Raw genomic sequence first — 19,703 nt, forward strand, 5'->3', positions numbered from 1 at the left:
TCTGTGCTGGCAGCTCAGAGCCTGGAGCCTGTCTTCAGATTCTGTGTCTCCCTCTCTCTGTGCCCCTCCCCAGCTGGTGCTCTGTCTGTCTGTCTGTCTCCCTCTCTCTCAAAAGTAAATGCACATTTAAAACTAAAAAAATAAAAATAAAAAATCATGTTTGGAAGTTGTGAGCCCACATACACCCTCCCTGAACCTCAGGGTGGAGGCGCCCCTGCAATCTTGGGCAGGAGATCCCTCAACACTGCCTCCCTCTCAGTCAAGGGAAGGAAAATCCAGTGCCGCCTTCTTCGGGAGGACTTGGAGAGAGGGATGAAGGAGGGGGGATGTTCAGACCATGTGCGCCACATGCTGCCTGGGCCAAGACTGAGCCCACCGCACCGGGCCACCTCACTGAACCCCCCTGATCGGACACCCAGAGCCATTACAGTGCCCTTCCCAAGAGTTTCCACTGGGCCGTGGAAAGGAAGTAGGAGCGATCTTTTTTTCTGGTTAGTTTGATCTCATCCTTTACAAGTTTTACGTGTGTTTATGGGGCAGGACTATATTTGCACAGAAGTCTAGTATATAATTTATAACTGGCTGCGTACACCCATTTCTTGAGTGCACGCTTAAATTCGATCTTTTACGGAGGGAGGTGTGGTGTCGGTGACATTGGAGAGGATTGTCCGGAGGGAAGAACTGAACCACTTAGCCGGCCCTTCACTCCCTGGCCTCCCTTGTCTTCCTGGCTTCATCATCTAACAACGCTCTCCTCCCTTCCTCCCTCCTGATGCCTCCCCAGTGACATCATTGTCCCGCCGCCCCTCAACTTCCAGTTTCTGGAACATGCCCTGTGCTTTCAAGTCTGCAGCCCTGCCAGAGTCTTCTGTCTGGGGGCCCAGCCTTCCGTGAGCACCTGCAAATTCAGATGCCCCCGGCTCCTCTCCTGACGCCTACAGCCCCCACGGTGCTCTGCAGATGCCTTTGTTCCCCTAAGTCACTCTAGGTGGGCATTTATGTAACTTGCCCGTGCACGTGTCCAGACTAGAAGCCCCTTGAAGGCCAGACCCGGGTCCTCGTCTCGTCTACATCCCATCTGCATCCAGAACAGACAGGTGCATTTACCTGCCACAGCGGGGGACAGCCTGGGCCTGCGGAGATTAATCAGTCTGCACAAGGTCGGGTCTGCTGACCCCACTAATCAGCTTGAGCCTCCTAATCCATCGCCGGCAGGAGCCGACAGACAAAGCAGCGGCTGGTGAGAGCAGGCAGGGCCATTGTGGCCCCTTCTTCTGCAGACCCGGCCTGGGAGGGGATGGGGCGGCTGAGACATGTGCACCACCCTCTTCCTGCTCAGCACCTTGGCCATGCTCTGGCGCCGCCGATTCGCCAACCGGGTCCAACCGTGAGAAGCTGACCGGGCCATGGGCTCGGGTGGAGGAGGGGGAGACCCTACTGGGTGGGACGAGGGTGAAGCCAAAGGTGGGCAGAGGTTGCCTGGACCTCCAGGGAGGCTGGGAGGGGGGTGCCGGGAGTCCCTGAGAGGCTTCCCCTCCAGAGCAGGGGGAACTTGCAGCTCATTGGAGACTCTGGCTGAAGCTCCCAGGCCCACAGCTCAGCACAGCTGGGTCCTGCGGGAGAGAGGGTCGGGGTCTGGGCACTGCCCGCAGCCCTTCCTGCCCGTTTCTCCCGCCCACAGAGAGGCCAGTGGACTCGATGGGGCAGTTATGGGCAGCAGCTTGGACGCAGGCCTCCAGTCCTCAGACAGGTAAGGCAGCAGAGAATGTGGGGTGGAGGAGGGAGGGGGCGTCTTAGGAAGCTACCGCTCTCCCCGCCCCTGTCCGTGCCTGGGGAGGACCAGGAGTGAGTATGTGAGCTGAGCGCTGAATGCTGGCCCCTCGCCTCAGCCACCTTGCTCCCTGTGTGTCTGCTGGGCAGACTGAATATCTGTTTTCTCCAGCTGGCGCTGGGAGCCCCCAGCCTCTCCTCTGGGCCACAGCTGCTCCGCCTGTTGCAGGCTGGTCCCCAGGTTCCCTTCTATCGGAAGGTGCAGGGGGACTGGAGAGAGGGATGAGGCAGAAGCAGCCCTACGTTGCTTTGCTCGCCTTCCCTTCCCCCTCCCCTGCTGCCCCCGCTCAGCCTCAGCGACTCCTCTGCCTGAGCCTCTAGCAGGATTCGCTGTCCAATCCCCAATAGAAGGCGCAGGAAGAACATGACATCACCGGCACCGAGCGCCATTGGCCGAGCGGCCCCTGCGGGCAGGACGCCGTCTCCAGTGGCCAGAAAGTTAACTCTTCCATAGGCTGAAACCATGTGGCCTTTACAAGGGGTGAAGTTTTGGGAACTTCTGGGTTTTTCCTTCCCTGGGTGACCAGTGGCTGTTGATGACAGGGGCTCCTATGCCTGTCAAAAAAAAAAACACTGAAAAAAAAAATCAACAGATCTTTATGAAGAACGTACTGTTTTGCACGTTCTTTTGTGCCTGGGGACCCCCTGCTGGTGTGGGAGTCCTATGGGAAGCGACATTCTTTCCTGCGAAAGGTCGACTAGCCTTCTTTCACACCTCGTGAAACAAAGAGTGTGATGCTCTTGGGTTCCAGGGCCCTTGGTGGAAAGGCGTCTCCCGACAGGGCTTAGATGGCTGAGCCCTCAGCATGCCTGCCGGCTGGTGCGCCCCTGTGTCTCTTTCCGAGTGAGGGACCTGCCCGCAGCGCCCCTTAGACACACAGGGACTGGGGCGCCATGAGAGCCCCTTAGACACACAGGGACTGGGGCGCCATGAGAACGCGAGTCTCTCTCCACATGCGGCTCCTAATTCCTCCTTGGTGCTGGGACTCTCCCAGCCTGTGAATGTCAGCAGGCCCACTGGGAAAGCCCCAGGCCTGTGCTGGAAGCAGGCATTCCTGTGATGCCCTTCCTTGACATCTAGGCTAGCTGAGATGGTCACCATAGTGCCCAAGTACTCATACCGGTGACGTGGGCGGACCGTGGCGAAATGGTGAGCCCCGGACCTCGCGCGGAGGAGGCTCTCAAATGACTGGTCCTCCCTGTGGAGTTTGGGTCTGGAGGTCCACAGAGTTCAAGTTCCGACTCCGCTCTTGCTGATTGAGAGACTCTGGGAATATTACGTAATCTTTTTATTGACATATGAACTGGGATTAACGAGAGGATGGTGTGAGGGGTTTGTGAGGTTGAAATTAAGATAATCGTAAAGCACTTGGCACAAGGTAGCTGCTTGGTAAATGCTGACTCTTCTCCTGTTGTTACTTGACACTGGATCGGAGCTTTTTTCTTCCCCAAAAGTCTCTTGTGTATTAACTCACTTTTAAATTTCAACAGTCCCAGAGGGTTGACAAGACACATGTCCCCTTCCTTCCTTCCTTCCTTTCTCTCTCTCTCTTTCTTTCTCTCTCTCTTTCCCTCCTTCCTTCCTTCCTTCCTTCCTCTTTCTTTCTTTCTTTCTTTCTTTCTTTCTTTCTTTCTTTCTTTCTTTATCTTTCTTTCTCTTTCCTTTTCTTTCTCTTTTTTCTCTTTCCTTTTCTTTCTTTCTTTCTTTCTTTCTTTCTTTCTTTCTTTCTTTCTTTCTTTCGTTCGTCTGTCTTTCTTTCTATTTATTTATTTTGAGAGAAAGAGAGCACACACGAGCTGGGGAGGGGCAGAGAGAGAGGGAGAGAGAGAGAATCCCAAGCAGGCTCCGCACTGTCAGTGCAGAGCCGGAAGCGGGGCTTGAACCATGAATCATAAGATCATGATCTGAGCCGAAATCAAGAGTTGGATGCTTAACTGACGGAGCCACCCAGGCACCCCAAAACGAGTGTTTCTATCTCTCCTTCATGTGGAGGAAACTGAGGGACGTGGCACGTAAATTACTTGCTCAAGGTCATCCATCTGACTTAGGGCCGATGGGGTTTGACAGGTCCCTGAATTCAGGCAGTCCATCTTCTCTGCATGAAATGGGCCTGGGCCCCCTGTCAGGAGAACAGAGCCAAATCTGGACCATCTGGCCCGGCCTGGTCTGGTCTTGCTCAAAGGGAGTAGTTGCCTAATGACTTGTCAGGACTCATTTCATTGGAAAAATTGGCCGGGCATCTGACACCTCTTGCTTATAGTGGCTGCCCTGAAAGGCTGGCCTGGGTGGCATCAGGGCTGAAATTTCTGCTCTCCGATTCCAACCACTTTCCCGGCCACTCCTACCCCTTGATAGTGGGGTGAGTCGCTAGGCAGGGGTTGGGAGGAAGAGGAAGTCCAGAAACATGGAAAGGTCATCCCCGACAATCTTCTGACTTCTGCGCTTTTCTGTTTAGGAAGAAAGAGCCTCTGAAATAAGGCTTCATCTCTTCGGGCGGAGCTCGGCCCCAGGGACCGGGATCGGCTGGGAGAGGCAGGTAGGGCAGGGCCGTGAACCCTGGAGGGTAGAAGGCTGGGCTGGGGACAAGGAAGGAAGATTCTGCAAGGCCTGGCCCTGTGGGAGCACAGGAGGCCGCCCTCAGCTCTGTGCTCATCTGTGGTTGAGAATAAGGGGGGTGGGCTCCCATCAGCTCCTACCTTGAGCCCGTTATGGTCCAGGCTACAGGGCAAGGGTTAGTTTTAAGGGAATGATGTGTGATCTTGACAGCATCTTCTGGGCTTGGGGATGGGGTGGTGGTCACGCTGGGGGCCTGAGGACTTCTAAGGGAGAGATGATGCTCTGGAATGCCCATTCTGCAACACAAGCCCTTGCCTTGGCATGGGAGCAAGGGTCCATCTGGTCTGGTCTTCTGTTTCAGTTCAGGTCCTGGTTTGCCCCCTTCCCCACAAAGGACGCTGTGGAAGCAGCAGCAGCGAGAAGGAGAGTGGGGGAAGAGCAGCAATGGAGAACGCAGACCCCTCCCTTTCGGCCCCTGGACCTGCCTGGCCTCTCTTTGCCCCGGGCCCTGGTTGTGGGGCCCCCCAGCCAAAGCCTGGCTGGGGCAGGCATGACGGGCAGAGGTATTATTGCTCTGGGATGAGCTCCCTTCCTCTGAGATCCTGAGGATCCTCGAGGCAGGTCCGGGGAGGGACTCAGTGGGGTTTCCTGGGCCCCAGCAGCCCAGGCTCAGGGAGGTGCAGGTAGGGAGCGAGGAGCCCCAGAACCAACGTGATGGCTCAAGTTCACCGTGGAAGGGTTTCTCATTCACAGATCTAATCCTTGCAATGACCTGAGGAGATTGGACATGTTAGTATCCAGTTCAGAAATGAGGAGGCACAGATGAATGAATCTGTCCAGTAGCATCTAGCTAGTTAATGGGGGACCCCCCCAGGGCCCCCAGCCTCAGATGGAGTCTATAGAGCCCGCGCTCTTACCCACCAGGGCCCAGGCAGCCGCTCTGTGAGAGAAGGGGTTCTCGGGCAGCCCCCAAAGCTGCTGGTCCCAGGCTGCGTGATGTCACTTTGCCGCGGGGGCACTCCCTTCCCTGTGGCACTTGCCTTTCCCGGGTCCCCAGAGCTCGCCCTGTCACTAACTGCGCTGCTGAAATGATCGGCCAGAAATGCCAGTTGGATTTGTGACACATCAGCCTGTGGCTGCAAGGAGGCATCCCTCCGCTGGTCTGCCTGAGCGTGATTTTTTCCGTGCGTGTGTGTGCACGCGTGCGCGCGTTCCAAAGGGACAGTGGCATGTGGGAAGGGGGGAAGCGTGACACTTGTTTTTGTCAGTCTGCTGACTGCTCAGTAACAGCGGCAGCCTCCCTTGCCCCCAGCTGCGGCTCCTCGAAGTCCTGGCCGATCCAGAGCAGAGATAAAAGCAGATTTCCGCTCCTGCTCCCCAAGATCCAGGCGCAGACCCTGCAGACCAGCTGCTCTCGACTGTCTGGAAGCCATTCATCTTCCAAAGCCACCCTCCCGCCTCCACCCCTGCCCACACATGCACCCCTCCCTCCCATCCAGGCCCACTGCGCACCAGGGACGTCTTAGCCTGGCTGGCCTTTGCCCCTGCTTTCAGGAGGCAGCAGCTGGGGGGAATTCTCTAGAAGGCAGTCCCTCCGCGGCCCTGACTCCACATCTGCGGGAAGGAAAGGGGGAGATGCCGCAGACAGAGGGGACCCACACTGAAATGAGTGGAGAGGGGCCGCAGATACGGCTGGGAACCTGGCAGTGCCACGGAAGCCTCTAGAAGTAGGGCAGGTGGGGAGTCAGGGGAAGGGTCAGAGCAGGGAAAGGAGCTCTGTGCTGGAGACAGACCGGGCTCCGGAGGTCTTGACAACCTGTCTCCGCGCCTGTCAGCCTGTCTTTCTCCCGCGCGGCCTCGCCTTGCCCAGCGACGGGGCTGTCGGGCTGCGGGCCACGGGCACTGCTCCGGCGGGGACCCAGCCTGTGCTCCCCGCCCCTACCTTTGAGCTCACCCTGGTCTCTGTTTGCCGCGTTCCTGTCACTGCAGCCCCGCCTCTGCTCCCTGCCATTTCCAAGTTACCCTGTCTGCTTCCACTAGTCTGAGGAATTGTCAGGCCAAGGTCACCCTGGCTGGACAGGGGCTGGCTCGCGGCCCAGACGCACATCCACGAAGTGACACCCCTTTGCAGCACTCTTCTAGGAGCCTGTTCGGGAGACTGTGGGCTTCGGTCCCGGGAGAAGGGAGGGGACGCCAGGGGAAGGGGTGCAGCGCACGGGGGATGGGTTCGCTGGCCCTGGTGGCTGCGGGGGGGGGTGGAGGGGAGAAGCAGCCGGGGTGCTGTGTGGGCCCGGTTGGCAGGGGGCTCTCCCGTGTGGAGCAGGCTGGCTCTGGTGGGAGCAGATTGTGTTTACACCTTCCCCGCACACCCGGCCCACGCTCGCCTCTTATTCCCGGGGCCTCTCCCACCCCTGGGCGCGCTGCACAGCCCGCACATTTGCAGCTCAGGCCGCAGGAAGTGGGCATCCTCCGCCGAGGACTCCTCTGCAGAAGGCTGCGGGGGCCTGGGGTGCTCCTTCCTCAGCCCACTATCTATCTCCCTCCCGTTGCAGGGGGTGGGCCCAACGTCCCCAAAAGGCTGAGTCCTTCTCCCCACCCCATTTCCTTGGAAAAAGCTGCTGCTTGGGAATGGGAGCAGGGAAGCCCCGGGGCGGGGGGCGGGGGGGGGAGGGCTCGTGTAGACTGACATACCAGGAAGGAGGGGATTAAGGGCCACCAGGGAGACAGAGCTGAGGCAAGGGCTGGCACATCCCTGGTGCAGGGTGGTGGCCACCGTGAAATACAAGGCAGGATCTAAGAGCGAGGAGTCTGGAGTCAGAGCGCGGGATTTGAATCTCGGCTCCCCCTGTCGCTTCCCCTGTCTTGTGGCCTTGGGTGGGGTCCGGAACATCCCTGCTTGGGGGTTCTCAGAAGAGGAAGGGAACAGTGAAGCGATTGTTGCAAGGGGTAAATTAGATCACGCGCATAGAGTGCTGAGCACCCACAGTCAGCGTTCAATATATCTGAGCCAGAGCCACAGCCTTCGTGACCTGTCGCTTAGTGACCTGTTGCTTATTGGATAACCAACTTCCCAACAACAGAAGGTTCAGAATAGCTAGTCCTTCATCCACTTCCTCACTGCATAGCCCTTCCTGCCCGTGGTCTTTCTGCACACACAACAGCGGGGTGATGGCCAATTCTGAAAAAGTCAGAGTGGGGGCGCCCAGGTGGCTCATATGGTTAAGCATCTGGCTTTGGCTCAGGTCATGATCTCATGGTTCGTGGGTTTGAGCCCCGCGTCGGGCTCTGTGCCAACAGCTCAGAGCCTGGAGCCTGTTTCAGATTCTGTCTCTCTGTCTCTCTCTCTCTCTCTGCCCCTCCTCTGCTCATGCTCTGTCTCAAAAATAAATAAACATTAAAAAATATAAATATATATATATCTTTGAAAAAGAGCACAGTGCAGGGCTCCTGGTAAGACCCAGCACCCAGTCAGGCTGTACGAGGGAGTTTCACTGTCGTCTCTGGGTGCCTACGACCCCGTCCCAGCCTCGGGCGGGAGTCCTGGCCCGGACGCCTCCCCTCCAACTGCCAAGTTCCACTTCCCAAATGCCTCTTTGCCCTGAGAAGACAGGAGGCAGTTGCCCTGACGCTTCTCTGTCCTCTGTCTGCATGCTAATCTCTCTGCTGGTCGGAGCCTGAGTGACAGGGAGAAGACTGCTTGAGCTGCAGGGTGGCCGAGGGCGCAGCGGGGAGCGGGGAGGTGCTGCTGTCTGCTCCTCGTGTGGCTGAGACTCGGGGTTGCTACCAGTCTCTCCTGGAGATTGGAACACGGCCAGGGAGCTAATGAGCTAACACGGCATGGGCAGGCTGGGGGGGCGGGGCAAGGGAAGCAGACATAGCAGCCGCCGCTGTCCTGTGTCACCGTCAGGCGCAGATGCGACCATGGGGAGTACCCCGCCCCTCCCAGACGTGCGGTTGTGTGGATGTGGGCAGGGTGGTCCTGGGCAAGGGCAGAGAGCAGAGGCCCCGGCCCGAGACAAGAGCAGGGCCACTACAGGACCTCACTGTTAGGAAGAAGCCCAAGACCTTGAGCCACTGGGAAGTCATCAAAAGAAGGAAAACGGCCAAGGTTTACGGTAATATAATAATGATACTAATGATCTTATTAATAATGTTAATGCATCTCAAACGCTTATTAGGTACCAGGCACTGGGCCAGGTGCTTTATTTATATGCATGGTCTCATTGATGAGGCAGGAACTGGTGTTATCCTCATTTACCCAATGAGGAGAGTGAAGTTCACAGAGCTTGTTCAAGGTCACTCACAGCTAGTAGTGACACCAGGAAGGGTGCCGGAGCAACATGATGTCAGAGCCCGTGAAGGTGTTGGGGCGTGGAGGACTGGAGTGGGGGCTTGAGGACATTCTGGGTGTGACCTGTCTACCAGGGCACCAGGAGGGGTAGCTGTGGCCCCACCCCAGGGACACCTCTGCAGGTGGGCCGGGCGGGGATTGCCAGGGTACTCCCGATTCGCATGCACTCATCATCACTCTTCATTCGAGGCTGGATCAGGCTCTGGGCCCCCGAAAGGCTAGATCCTGGGGAATCTGTCCCCCCCAGCCTCCCACAGGGAGGAAGCGGTGGCCATTAAGAGGGATGACAGACATTGAGGTTGTCTCTCACCTTCTGTTGCTTCCTTCAACCCCTGGGGGTGGGGTGGGGCAGAGCCCTGTCACTGGGGAGAGGTAAGTGGCTCCAGCCCAGCCAGAGAGGGAGGAGACTGAGAAGGAAAGGCCTGTTTGTTTTCACAGGGGGAGGGTGCGGGGCTTCAAGGAAGAGGTGTCAAGTGGGACCCGCTGACTTAAGCTGGAAACAAGTCCCTGGACCTCAGGACTGCAGACCCTCTCTGTGCGGTATATATGCCCCCTAGTGGGGATTAAGATTAGAGGGTGGCTGAGAAAATGAAAACAAAACAGATTTACTGACAGACCAGGACCTCTGAACCTGGACAGGAGTGGCCAGGCGTGGGGGGGCTGGGCGAGCTCGTGCGCACAGGTTAACGCTGTATGCAGAAGTCAGCGAACGACGCATTAAAAGAAGTTATTTAATTTATCCCTTGGCCATTTAGTTAACAAGCACATACTGGGAGTGTGCGAGACACACACCCTGTGGTAGGTGCTGGGAGTCAGCCAAGCCATGAAGGGGACAGTGCCCGACCGGCCAGTGAGGATGACAGAAAGATCCTGGCTGAGGAAGCCCAGCTGCGCCCACTTGGCCACTGCCTGGTCACATGACCTTTCCTTCTCTGGACTGTCTCCCCATTTACCAGGCATGTGTTGAACCCAAGTGGGCTGGTGCTGAGGGTTTAAAGGACCAGTGACCACCCTCAGAAAAAGACCCATCTGGTAAAATGAAGGGGACGGACCACTTGACCTCTGGGGGCCCTCAGGCTCTCCCAATCAACAGCGGCTACCACGGGCTGTGTTTGGAGTCGCTGGCAATGACTCGCCCACTCGGCCAACATTTATGGAGCGTGTGTGTGCCAGGCACCGTAGATGCAGAAATGAAGTAAGACTTCCTGCCACAGACAATCAGGAAATTGGGCCAAGTAGAAGAAACAGACGCTTGACAACAGGCAGTGCACAGGCTGGTGACCCCAGGACTGGCTCAGCATCTGCCTCTGACACCTCCCTGCCTGTGGCACGGGGAGGGGAGACCAAGCCGAGCGCAGCGGTCTTGTTCAGATGATGGGACAAGATCAGAGCTGAAGACAGCGTGGCGTCCCTAAGGAGATGCACACAGATCAACGGGATCCCCAAACAGACACAATGAAGGTGATCTGACGGGGAGAGAAAAGTCCTTTTGCGAGAATACAAAAAGCGCTGACCGTAAGAGCAAAACGGATAAATTGGGACTTGATCGAAATCCTTGGCAAGACACTGTTAGCCAAGCAAAAATCTGAGAAGGGACCTGTGTCCAGAATATATAAAGAAGTTTTACAATTCAATAAGAAGACAGCCCAATGGAAAAGACACTCCAAGAGAGAGTATACATATGGCCAATGAACACATACAAAAAAGATACACAATAGTGTGAGTCATCAGGGAAACGAAACGCAAATTAAAAATGCAAATTGGGAAAATGCAAATTAAAACCACATTGAGATACCAGCACACGCTCACCGGAATGCGTGAGAAGACCGACCTGGACAGCCGTCGGTGAAGGTGCAGGGCAGCTGTGACCCCGGAACGCATTGCTGGGAAACCGGTTTGGCTGTTTCTTAGCAAGTTATCCGAGAGGAATGAAAACATAGGTCCGCACAAAGGCTTGTACAGAGATGTTCACCGCGGTGTTACTCATAATCGCTCCAAAGTGGAAACAACCCAAGTATCCATCAACAGGTGAATGGATAAACAAGTGGCTGAGTGCTGACGTGACAGGATACCAGCCAGCAATAAAAAGGAAACCGACCACTATGGGGGCCACGACACGGAGCACCGAGAGGAGCCAGACACAAAAGAACACCCTCCTGTATGAATCCATTTATAGGGGATTCTAGAACGGGCAGAACGAATCTGCAGCGACAGAAAGCAGGTCAGTGGTTGCCTCGGGCCAGGGCTGGATCGGGAGTCTGTGAAATGGCGTGGACGTGCCCTTCAGGGAGATGACAGTGCCCTAAATCCTGACTGCGGTTGTGGCTCTGTGGGTGTTATCACGTATTGGACTATTGAATCATACATTTTCAATGGATGTGTTTTACTGTATGTAAATGATATCTCAATAAAGAGGACATACAGAGTTGAAAAAAAAAAAAATGAAGACCCGATCCTTGTCGTAAGTTTATTTTCATTTATTTGGAGACAGAGATAGAGAACAGGTGGGGGAGGGGCAGAGAAGAGGGAGAGAGAATCCCAAGCAGGCTCTGTGCCATCACTACAGAGCCCGATGCAGGGCTCGATCTCATGACCCATCAAGAACCGGACGCTCAACCGACTGAACGACCTAGGTGCCGCAAGAGTTCTGTTTCTTAAGTGCTCCCTTGCGCCAAGCCTGTGGAAATGCTTTGCATGCCCTGTTCTAAAAGTCCAGATAAGAAAAGAGGCTGAGAGGCGCCTGGGTGGCTCAGTGGGTTAAGTGTCCGACTTTGGCTCAGCTCATGATCTCGCGGTTGGGGAGTTTGAGCCCTCTGTGCTGACAGCCCAGAGCCTGGAGCCTGCTTCACGTTCTGGGTCTCCCTCTCTCTCTCTGCCCCTCCCCTGCTCGCACTCTGTTTCTCTCTCTCTCAAAAATAAACATTAAAAAATACAAATGAGAAACCACCTTGACAATAAACTACTTAAAAAAATAAAATAAAAATGAAAATAATAATAATAAAAAGGAAAAAGGAAAAGAAAAGAGGCTGAGGCCGAGGGGGAGGTCATTAGCCCAGGGCTACTCAGCTAGAATCAGCAGGGCTGGGACTTGACCCCAAGCCTGTCTGGGTAAAGAGTGTTAAACCAGCCGGCGACAGCACACAGAGGAAAGAGCTCGCGACTGTGGCAGCTTCTTGGGTGAGACTCTGCGCAGGAGGTATTGACATGGGAGCTGGAATTTGCTCAGCAGAGGAAAGGTTGAGGCGAAGGAAATTTCAAGGCAAAGGGAACAACCAATATAAGCAGAGGCGGGACAACAGTTGTGAGAGGGCAGGATTTCTGGGAAGAGGGAGCTGTGTCGTGAAAACAGCAGAAGAGGTCAGCAGGGTATTACGTGTTCTGCACATACGCTTAGTTTTTAAGAACCCATTAAGCACTAATTTCACGAGAGGCAACAGCTCTTCAGAGCACACAAGTGAGATGCGTGCTGTTGGCAAACACAGGAAAAAAACCCACTGCAATGCCAAGGTCACCTCTTCTCCATAAATAGGGTACATTTTATTGGTTTTTTTTTTAATGTTTTATTTATTTCTGAGAGAGAAAGAGACAGAGTATGAGCAGGGGAGGGTCAGAGAGAGAGGGAGACACAGAATCCGAAACAGGCTCCAGGCTCTGAGCTAGCTGTCAGCACAGAGCCCGATGCGGGGCTCGAACCCACGAACCATGAGATCATGACCTGAGCCGAAGTTGGATGCTTAACCGACTAGCCACCCAGGTGCCCCTGTTTTTTTTTTTTTTGGTTAACATCTTATGTATTTTTGAGAGAGAGAGAGCCTGAGCAGGGGAGGGGCAGACAGAGAGGGGGACAGAGGACCTGAAGCGGGCTCTGTGCCGACAGCTCAGAGCCTGGAGCCTCCTTCGGATTCTGTGTCTCCTTCTCTCTCTGCCCCTTCCCTGCTCATGATCTGTTAGGATCACAGGCTTTGAGGCTGGGCTGGATTGAATGGGGTTGGATCTCAATGCTCCCACTTCCTGATTACTTTCACCTTTTTGCACTTTGGTTTCTTTGGTTGCAAAAGGGGTGGGGGGTGATCATAAGGGACCAGAAGTGAGAAGAGACAGTACAGGGAATGTGCTGACTCCTCAAGTCTGAGACATCAGGCATGTGTAGCTTTTTGTATGTCAGTCAGGCCTCAATAAACTGTCGTTTTTTTAATTTTTAAGAAAATGTTTATTTATTTTTGAGAGAGAGCGAGCACAAACAGAGGAGGGGCAGAGAGAGAGGGAGATACAGAATGTGAAGCAGGCTCCAGGCTCTGAGCTGTCGGCACAGAGTCCAATGTGGAGCTCGAACTCACAAACCGCGAGATCATGACCTGAGCTGAAGTCGGATGCTCAGCTGACTGAGCCACCCAGGCGCCCCTCCTTTTATTTTGCCCTGACTTTTTCTTTCAGAGAGTTATAATTAAACAAAAAAGACGTGGGACACGTCGATCAGATAATTTAGGATGATTGTGAGTCTGACAGAACACCAAACTTAAGATGGATGAAACAGCAAGGAGATTTTTTTTTAATCTCACATTCTGTGTTCTACTGAAACTGACATGCCATTGCTTGTAAGATGCTTCTTGCGTTCAGAAACTTAGTAAAATGTAAAAAGATGTGTCTCCACATCAGAACAAAAGGTCTGAAGGTAGGGGGCTTCAGGACTGGGATTTCAGCCGTTCATCATTGCAGACTCCATGTTCTTGGTTTCCCCTCTGCCACATCAGATTTTAGGTTCTTGCTTTGAAGCAAGCCTCACGGATATAAGAGGGCTGCCGCAGCCTCTACGGTCACATCTTCATTGTGTCCCAGAGCCAGAGGGGAGGCTGGTGTTTTTAAAAACAAGAAAACTTTCCCCAACTTGGCAGAGTTGCTTCACAAACCCACTTCTGAATTCCTGGCAGAAGGAATAGATTTATCGGTGGGTCTGCTGCAGACTAATCAAGGTTCACCCTTAGGGCTGGGGAGGAGCTTACCTCCACCGGAGCACAAAGTCGTCCAATAGCTCTGTTCTGTTTGTAAGATTCAGAAACAGCAGCTGTGGGCTGGCGATGAACAGATGAACTTCCGGTAAATCACGGTGCCACTGTCCCAGAGGTAAGCCGTCCGCCGCTTGGGATAAACCTACCCTTCTTTCCCAGGTTAAGAAATTAACTGGGACGCCTGGGTGGCTCAGTCAGTTAAGCGTCTGACTTCAGCTCAGGGCATGACCTCACAGTTTGTGAGTTCAAACCCCACATTGGGCTCTGTGCTGACAGCTAGCTCTAGAGCCTGGAGCCTGCTTCGGATTCTGTGTCTCCCTCTCTCTCTGCCCCTCCCCTGCTCATGCTCTGTCTCTCTCTGTCAATAATAAATAAACGTTAAAAAAAAAAAAAGAGAGAGAGAGAAATTAGCCTCAATCTTCCAAAGAGTCTGTTTCCTATTCATGTGGGTTTCAGATACTGTATTTTAAATCCTATCAGTGGATGGGACTCAGTGAGCTCACCACCTTAACACCGCAGGCCAGCCGACTGGATTCCACCTCTGTGCTCAGAGCCAAGGTCCTGCCACAGCACCGAGGTCTTTGGCTGTGTTCCGCTTGGAATCTACTTCTGTCACTTACCCGCTAGACTCTGTGACTCTTTCCATGTCAGTAAATACCGAGTCACCTAGCCTTGACTGACGGCTACATAAGGATTCCACCGCACATAAAAACTCAGACATCCCAGACCTCACCAGCACTGAGTGCAGAAGAGATCACGACACTAACACTTTGGTCTCAACAGCTCTGAACGCCTGCCTGCTAGTTCAGAAATCCGATGCGTCCTTTGTTGTCTTTCCCACTGATTTCGGGACTGGCCGGGCAGCGTGCCCGACATGTGCTCAGCCACCAGCCCGCTCACTGCCTTCTGCTCCGTCCACTTGGCCGCCGCCCAGCCGCCCGTGACCGGCCACCCGCGGTGAGCCTGCTGCTCTTCCACTACAGGTCTTGTCAGCGTCAGAATTACGCTGTGGACAGTGCCACCCGGGCCCCTCACCACACACCAGGTGGCAACTCATCTGGGACCCAAGACACCCCTCCCAGAGCCCCCAGAGCCTCACAGGCTTGCACCCATCAGCCCCTGCAGCTTCCCATCCTCACCCTTCCTGCCCTGGAGGGGCTCAAAGTCGTGGAACCAGTGCCCATCATTCCCATCACCCCGCCCCGTGATTTCATCCCTAACCACCCCTGCAAACACACAAAACCCCTCTTTGCTCCCCTCCCCCACACCCCAAAGCCTTGTAATAGGACTGATTCCTAGATATACACAGTGCATTTCCACTTAGTGCTAAAAGCATAGATCCTGCAGGGCTGGGATCGAACCCTGACTCCAGCAATTACTTAGTTTGTGTGAATTTGGGAAAGTTACGTGTCTCTCAATGCTCTCATTTCCTCCTCTGTAAAATGGGGGTAGGGACAGCGCACTTCACAGGGCGGTGGCGGAGATTCAACCAGTCAATACACGGAGGGTCCGCAAGTCGTGAACGGCACAGAGTAGGTGCTATGAAGTGTTCGCTATTACTAGTGTTTTGTCTGCAGCAGGTCGCTCACCTACAGACAAGCAGCTTCTCGTAACTTCTACCCTCAAAATTCCCTCTCCAAGTCCTAAATGAAAGGAACTTAGTTTACAGGGAGAGAACCCACTCTTCCTTTTAGATTACACAAAACAGTGCCTTCAAGGGCAAGGTAGAGAAGATTCCGGGGCCAATTTCACAGGACAGAAGCTACTGCTAAGTGAGTCCACCATTATTTGTGGAGCGCTTACTGCCAGCAGAGGCAGCGGAATACCAACGAGGCGCTATGAGGGAATTAAAAAAGAAAAAAATAATTAAGAGCGACTTCTCCTGCCTTGAAGAGCGTACACCTGCCTTGAAGAGCGTACACCTGCCTTGAAGAGCGTAAGATCAAAATTAAGGGAGGCAAAGATAAACAAATGTGGGAACGTGAAGGTAAGCACATGGGACATACGGCCCTATGCAGAAATGCATAACCCAGACTAAATGCCACTGAGAACCTTGCTAAAAGGATCGATGAGAATGGGTAGAGGCTAATGCAGAAGAGGCTCCCCGGCTTGCAAATTTAAGGTAATTTCCAAACAGGTGTGAATTGTGGCCCTGACTCTAGTCGTTGTTCCGCCCCATTGTTATTTCAAAAGCAGAGCCAGAGTGAGTGTTGGCCTGAAACACAGGGGTCAGAAGGGGCGGTGTGCGCTACACCGTTCCCTGTTCTTTTCATAATTTCTTTGTTCCCCGGTCGGAATTAAAACCTTAAGGCGGGAGCGGCTGAGGGTGAGTCTGACCGTTGCTCGCTGGCGCCCCCTGCCGCCGGGGCCTCCGCGACCCGGCTCCAGCTTCACCTGCCGCGTCAACCTATCACCCAGATGACCCCTCGCCACCCCACGTGAAATCCGCAAGGCAATTTTTCGTTTTCTCTAAAGATCAGGCCTCCCAGCCCACGCTCTCTACTGTTCCTGGTGGCGGCCACCATCTCACCCGTAGCTCGAGACACGCGCTGAGGACGCTGCCGCCCCCAGCGACGGCGGTCTGGACTACATTTCCCATGAGCCTTTTCTCAACGTCGCGAGAGCTCTGCCGAGACTGCCGAGAAGACTTGCGCGCAGGCGCGGCTCCGCCTTCTCTCCGAAGCGGGCCGCGTGGCTGGCAGTCATGGCGGCTTGTGTCTGCCCCGAAAGGGACGAGCAGTCTCGGGTCTTTGGTGGTGGTAAGGCTGCGGTGGTGGGGAAATGGGATCTTCTTGACCTGGCGCTGGTTCGCTTGGCTTCCCTGTGCTCAGAGGCCACGATAAGCCGGCGTCGCCTCTACCGTGGTTGGGATTAGCTGAGATGCTGGGTGAAAGACCGCTTTCGAAATGGTTCGAGGGCCCATGACTGGAGGAAGAGGGCTCAGGCCCTTCTTTGGAGCCGTTATTTTTCATGGAGTCTCTTCCAGCCTCTACAGCCCGGGGAGCCGCACGGCCACCGCGTGCCGGCCCTGCGGGCCTCCCAGGGCCGTCCCCGGAGAGGCCACCCGACTCCTTCCTCCCGGAGGGTCTTGAGGACGTCCCCATTCGGTAGTTTTTATTGCATCCTACAATTAGCCTTAAATGGGATTGCAGAATTTTGGAAAGTGATAATTTTTGCAACGAACCTCCATGCTCACTTTTTCCTTCCTCACAGGCTTCTCTTCGGCATCTGCGGAGACCGTGAGCCGCAGACCTGCAGGTTGAAGCTTTAAAGTGACGGATGGAGCCCCGAAACGAGTAAGAATGGGTGCCGGCGGGACCTGGGTGGTCACCAGAGGCGAGGAAGTCGAAACAGTGTGAAGGCCTGTCACATACGGCCGCCTCACACTGGTTTGTGCTTTTTTTTTTTTTTTTTTTCTTCTCCTAGGAGAGAGAGACAGCATGAGCAGGGTAGGGTCAGAGAGAGAGGGAGTCACAGACTGAAACAGGCTCCAGGCTCTGAGCTGGCAGCACAGAGCCCGACGCGGGGCTCGAACCCACGAACCGCGAGATCATGACCTAAGCGAAAGTCGGACGCTTAACCCACTAAGCCACCCAGGCGCCCCATCACACTGGATTCTGCTTTAAGTTTAGTTTTGTGGACACGCGTTAGACCTATAAATCCAGCTAGGGTGAGAAAAATGGACCCAAGAGTCCGGAAATGAGCAGGGTCTCTTCCAGTGTAATCTGGGGCCACTAGGTGTCGCTGTTCGGAATAAAAATGGTCTTTGCCTACGGGGTGGAAGAGAGATTCACGAAATGGGTTTGGGTTGGGGGGATTTAGAGATGTTTGTGCATGATTCAAAGTGATCCTTGTGTGAAAGGACATCTTTCCTGAAAAGTTCTAAGTTTAATTATCCTTGAGAGAGAAAGAAAATGAGCGGGGGAGGGGCAGAGTGAGAGGGAACAGGATCCGAAGCAGGCTCTGCCCTGAGAGCAGAGCCTTCTGTGGGGCTTGAACTCACAAACCATTGAGATTATGATCTGAGCTGAGGTTAGAGGCTCAACCCACTGAGCCACCCAGGTGCCCCTTAAGTAAGCAATGTTAACATTGCTTCTGTTGGAATAAAATGTTATCCATATTTCCCTTATAGATTGTTTACATAAGAAACTTAATTTTAAATTAAATTAATTTTAAGTAATAAAACTTAAGTTTTGGGGTTTTTCATAATTTTTTGGATGTTTTTTAATTTTGAGAGAGAGCATGAGCAGGGGAGGGACAGAAAGAGTGAGACAGAATCCGAAGCAGACTCGGAGCTGTCAGCGCAGAGCCCAACCACGTGGCTAGGGGCTAGAACTCACAAACTGGCAGCTCATGATCTCAGCCAAAGGCGGATGCTTAACCGGCTGAGCCACCCCCAGGCGCCCCGGTGAAAACCATTGAGCATAAGGGTTTTTGTGATGAAATTTCTATTAATGGGAATAAGGGTTTTTTTTTTTTTTAGCTCATTGACAGAATTGCCTAAGTTAGGGTCCCTTTAGCGCCCCATCTGTTATATTTCAGGGATGTGGGCCTCCCAGGATTGTGACTGCCCGGAAGGGAAGTGGTGTGGGCCTCTGCTAGTAGGCTCCTTGTGCCAAAGAGTCTCCCATCAAACTATTTCTAACAAGTCTTATGCGTGGTAGTTCTTTTCTCCTTTGCTACGGAGTAAAGAACCGAGGCTTAGAGTTAATAAAACTAGGGTTTTTGTTTTGTTTTTATAAAGAACCATAAAAATATGCCAGATTGTGTAGGGGTGCTAAAACCATTTTTCAGTCTCAATTGAGAAATAACTGAGTTCTGATCAGACCAGTTGGTGAGGGGGGCGGGGATTAGACCAGTGGCTCTCTACTGGGGGTGGAGCATGCTAATGGGATCTAATGGATGCACTCTGTATCCTGCAGTGCACAATACAGCTCCCCACTAGGAAGACTGTGTCCCCAGAACATCAGAGCTGAGGTTGATGAAACAGACCTTCTATTAGGTGAACTTGAAAGACCTGGGCTCTAGTCTCAGCCTGTTAGGGAAGAACCCCACCAGAGCTTTAGTTCTTTGTAAAACAGTGTTACTGCTTTCTAGACCTGGCTATAAGGCCGAACTACCTACAAAGAGTTACAATGTATACCTCCAGCCACGGGTATGCATGAGCCCAGGAATTGGGTGGTCGTTGTAAGTAAGAACAGTTGTATAGGAAAAATTAGATCTGATCTCCTTTGAGCTCAGGGATTTTTACTGCGGCCAAGATTATAGCCCCGGCTATTTTTAAGTAGCTCTTGGGGCAGATCTATAATCCTCTGCTTAAAAAACTGATCTTGCTCTGTGGCTCCTTTCGCACGCAGAGGTGAGTGAAGGAGAAATGACCTCGTGTGGTGTTGCCTCTTGGCAGCAGGCTACCGTGTGCAGTTGGCCTTGAACGGGCTGCCTGGAAGAAGTAACCGCATTGACTGGGGCATTTTACTGACACTGGAAGATAAGCCCCATATTCTGTTCGCAGGCACTTTTGCTGAGGCAGATCCTGTCTTTAAAAGAGCAGGGGGCGCCTGGGGGCTCAGTCAGTTGAGCATCCACTTCTGCTCAGGTCATAATCTCACAGTTCGTTGGTTCGAGCCTCATGTCGGGCTCTGCTGACAGCTCGGAGCCTGGAGCCTGCTTGGGATTCTCTGTCTCCCTCTCTCTCTGTGCCTCCCGTGCTCGTGCCCAGTCTCTCTTTCAAAAATAAACATTAAAAAAATAAAATAAAGGGCAGGAAGTGTCCATCAGGTCTGGGATGCTGGGTACATCTAGGCACTAGGTATCAACAGTTTTTAACTTTGAAGGAAAGTTAACAGAGTAGACAAGTTTGCGAATGCTTGTGAGGGAACTAAAGCAGAATTTGGTAGGCAAACCTGCACTCCGCACGCGCTGTGAATGTCGGTCCCGGGAGCTGGCAGGTTGGTGGGAG

General features: G+C 53.6%; 1 protein-coding gene across 1 annotated transcript; it reads left to right on the top strand.

Annotated features, from left to right (window-relative positions):
- The first annotated feature begins 1,313 nt into the window (after nt 1–1,313).
- On the top strand, nt 1,314–4,308 carry PRCD (photoreceptor disc component). Its single transcript, XM_039226235.1, has 3 exons — nt 1,314–1,387; nt 1,682–1,750; nt 4,287–4,308. Exons 1-3 carry the CDS (start codon nt 1,314–1,316, stop codon nt 4,306–4,308), a joined length of 165 nt encoding a protein of 54 aa, XP_039082166.1.
- Nucleotides 4,309–19,703: the final 15,395 nt, after the last annotated feature.

Source organism: Hyaena hyaena, unplaced genomic scaffold, assembly GCF_003009895.1.
Source record: "Hyaena hyaena isolate Hyena2069 unplaced genomic scaffold, ASM300989v1 scaffold_21, whole genome shotgun sequence".
In the NCBI taxonomy this organism is placed as follows: Eukaryota; Metazoa; Chordata; class Mammalia; order Carnivora; family Hyaenidae; genus Hyaena; species Hyaena hyaena.

Coding starts and splice junctions, on each gene's coding strand:
- PRCD (XM_039226235.1), top strand. CDS start 1,314: ATGTGCACCACCCTCTTCCTGCTCAGCACCTTGGCCATGCTCTGGCGC. Junction 1,388..1,681: donor TTCGCCAACCGGGTCCAACC/GTGAGAAGCTGA, acceptor TCCCGCCCACAG/AGAGGCCAGTGGACTCGATG. Junction 1,751..4,286: donor GGCCTCCAGTCCTCAGACAG/GTAAGGCAGCAG, acceptor TTTTCTGTTTAG/GAAGAAAGAGCCTCTGAAAT.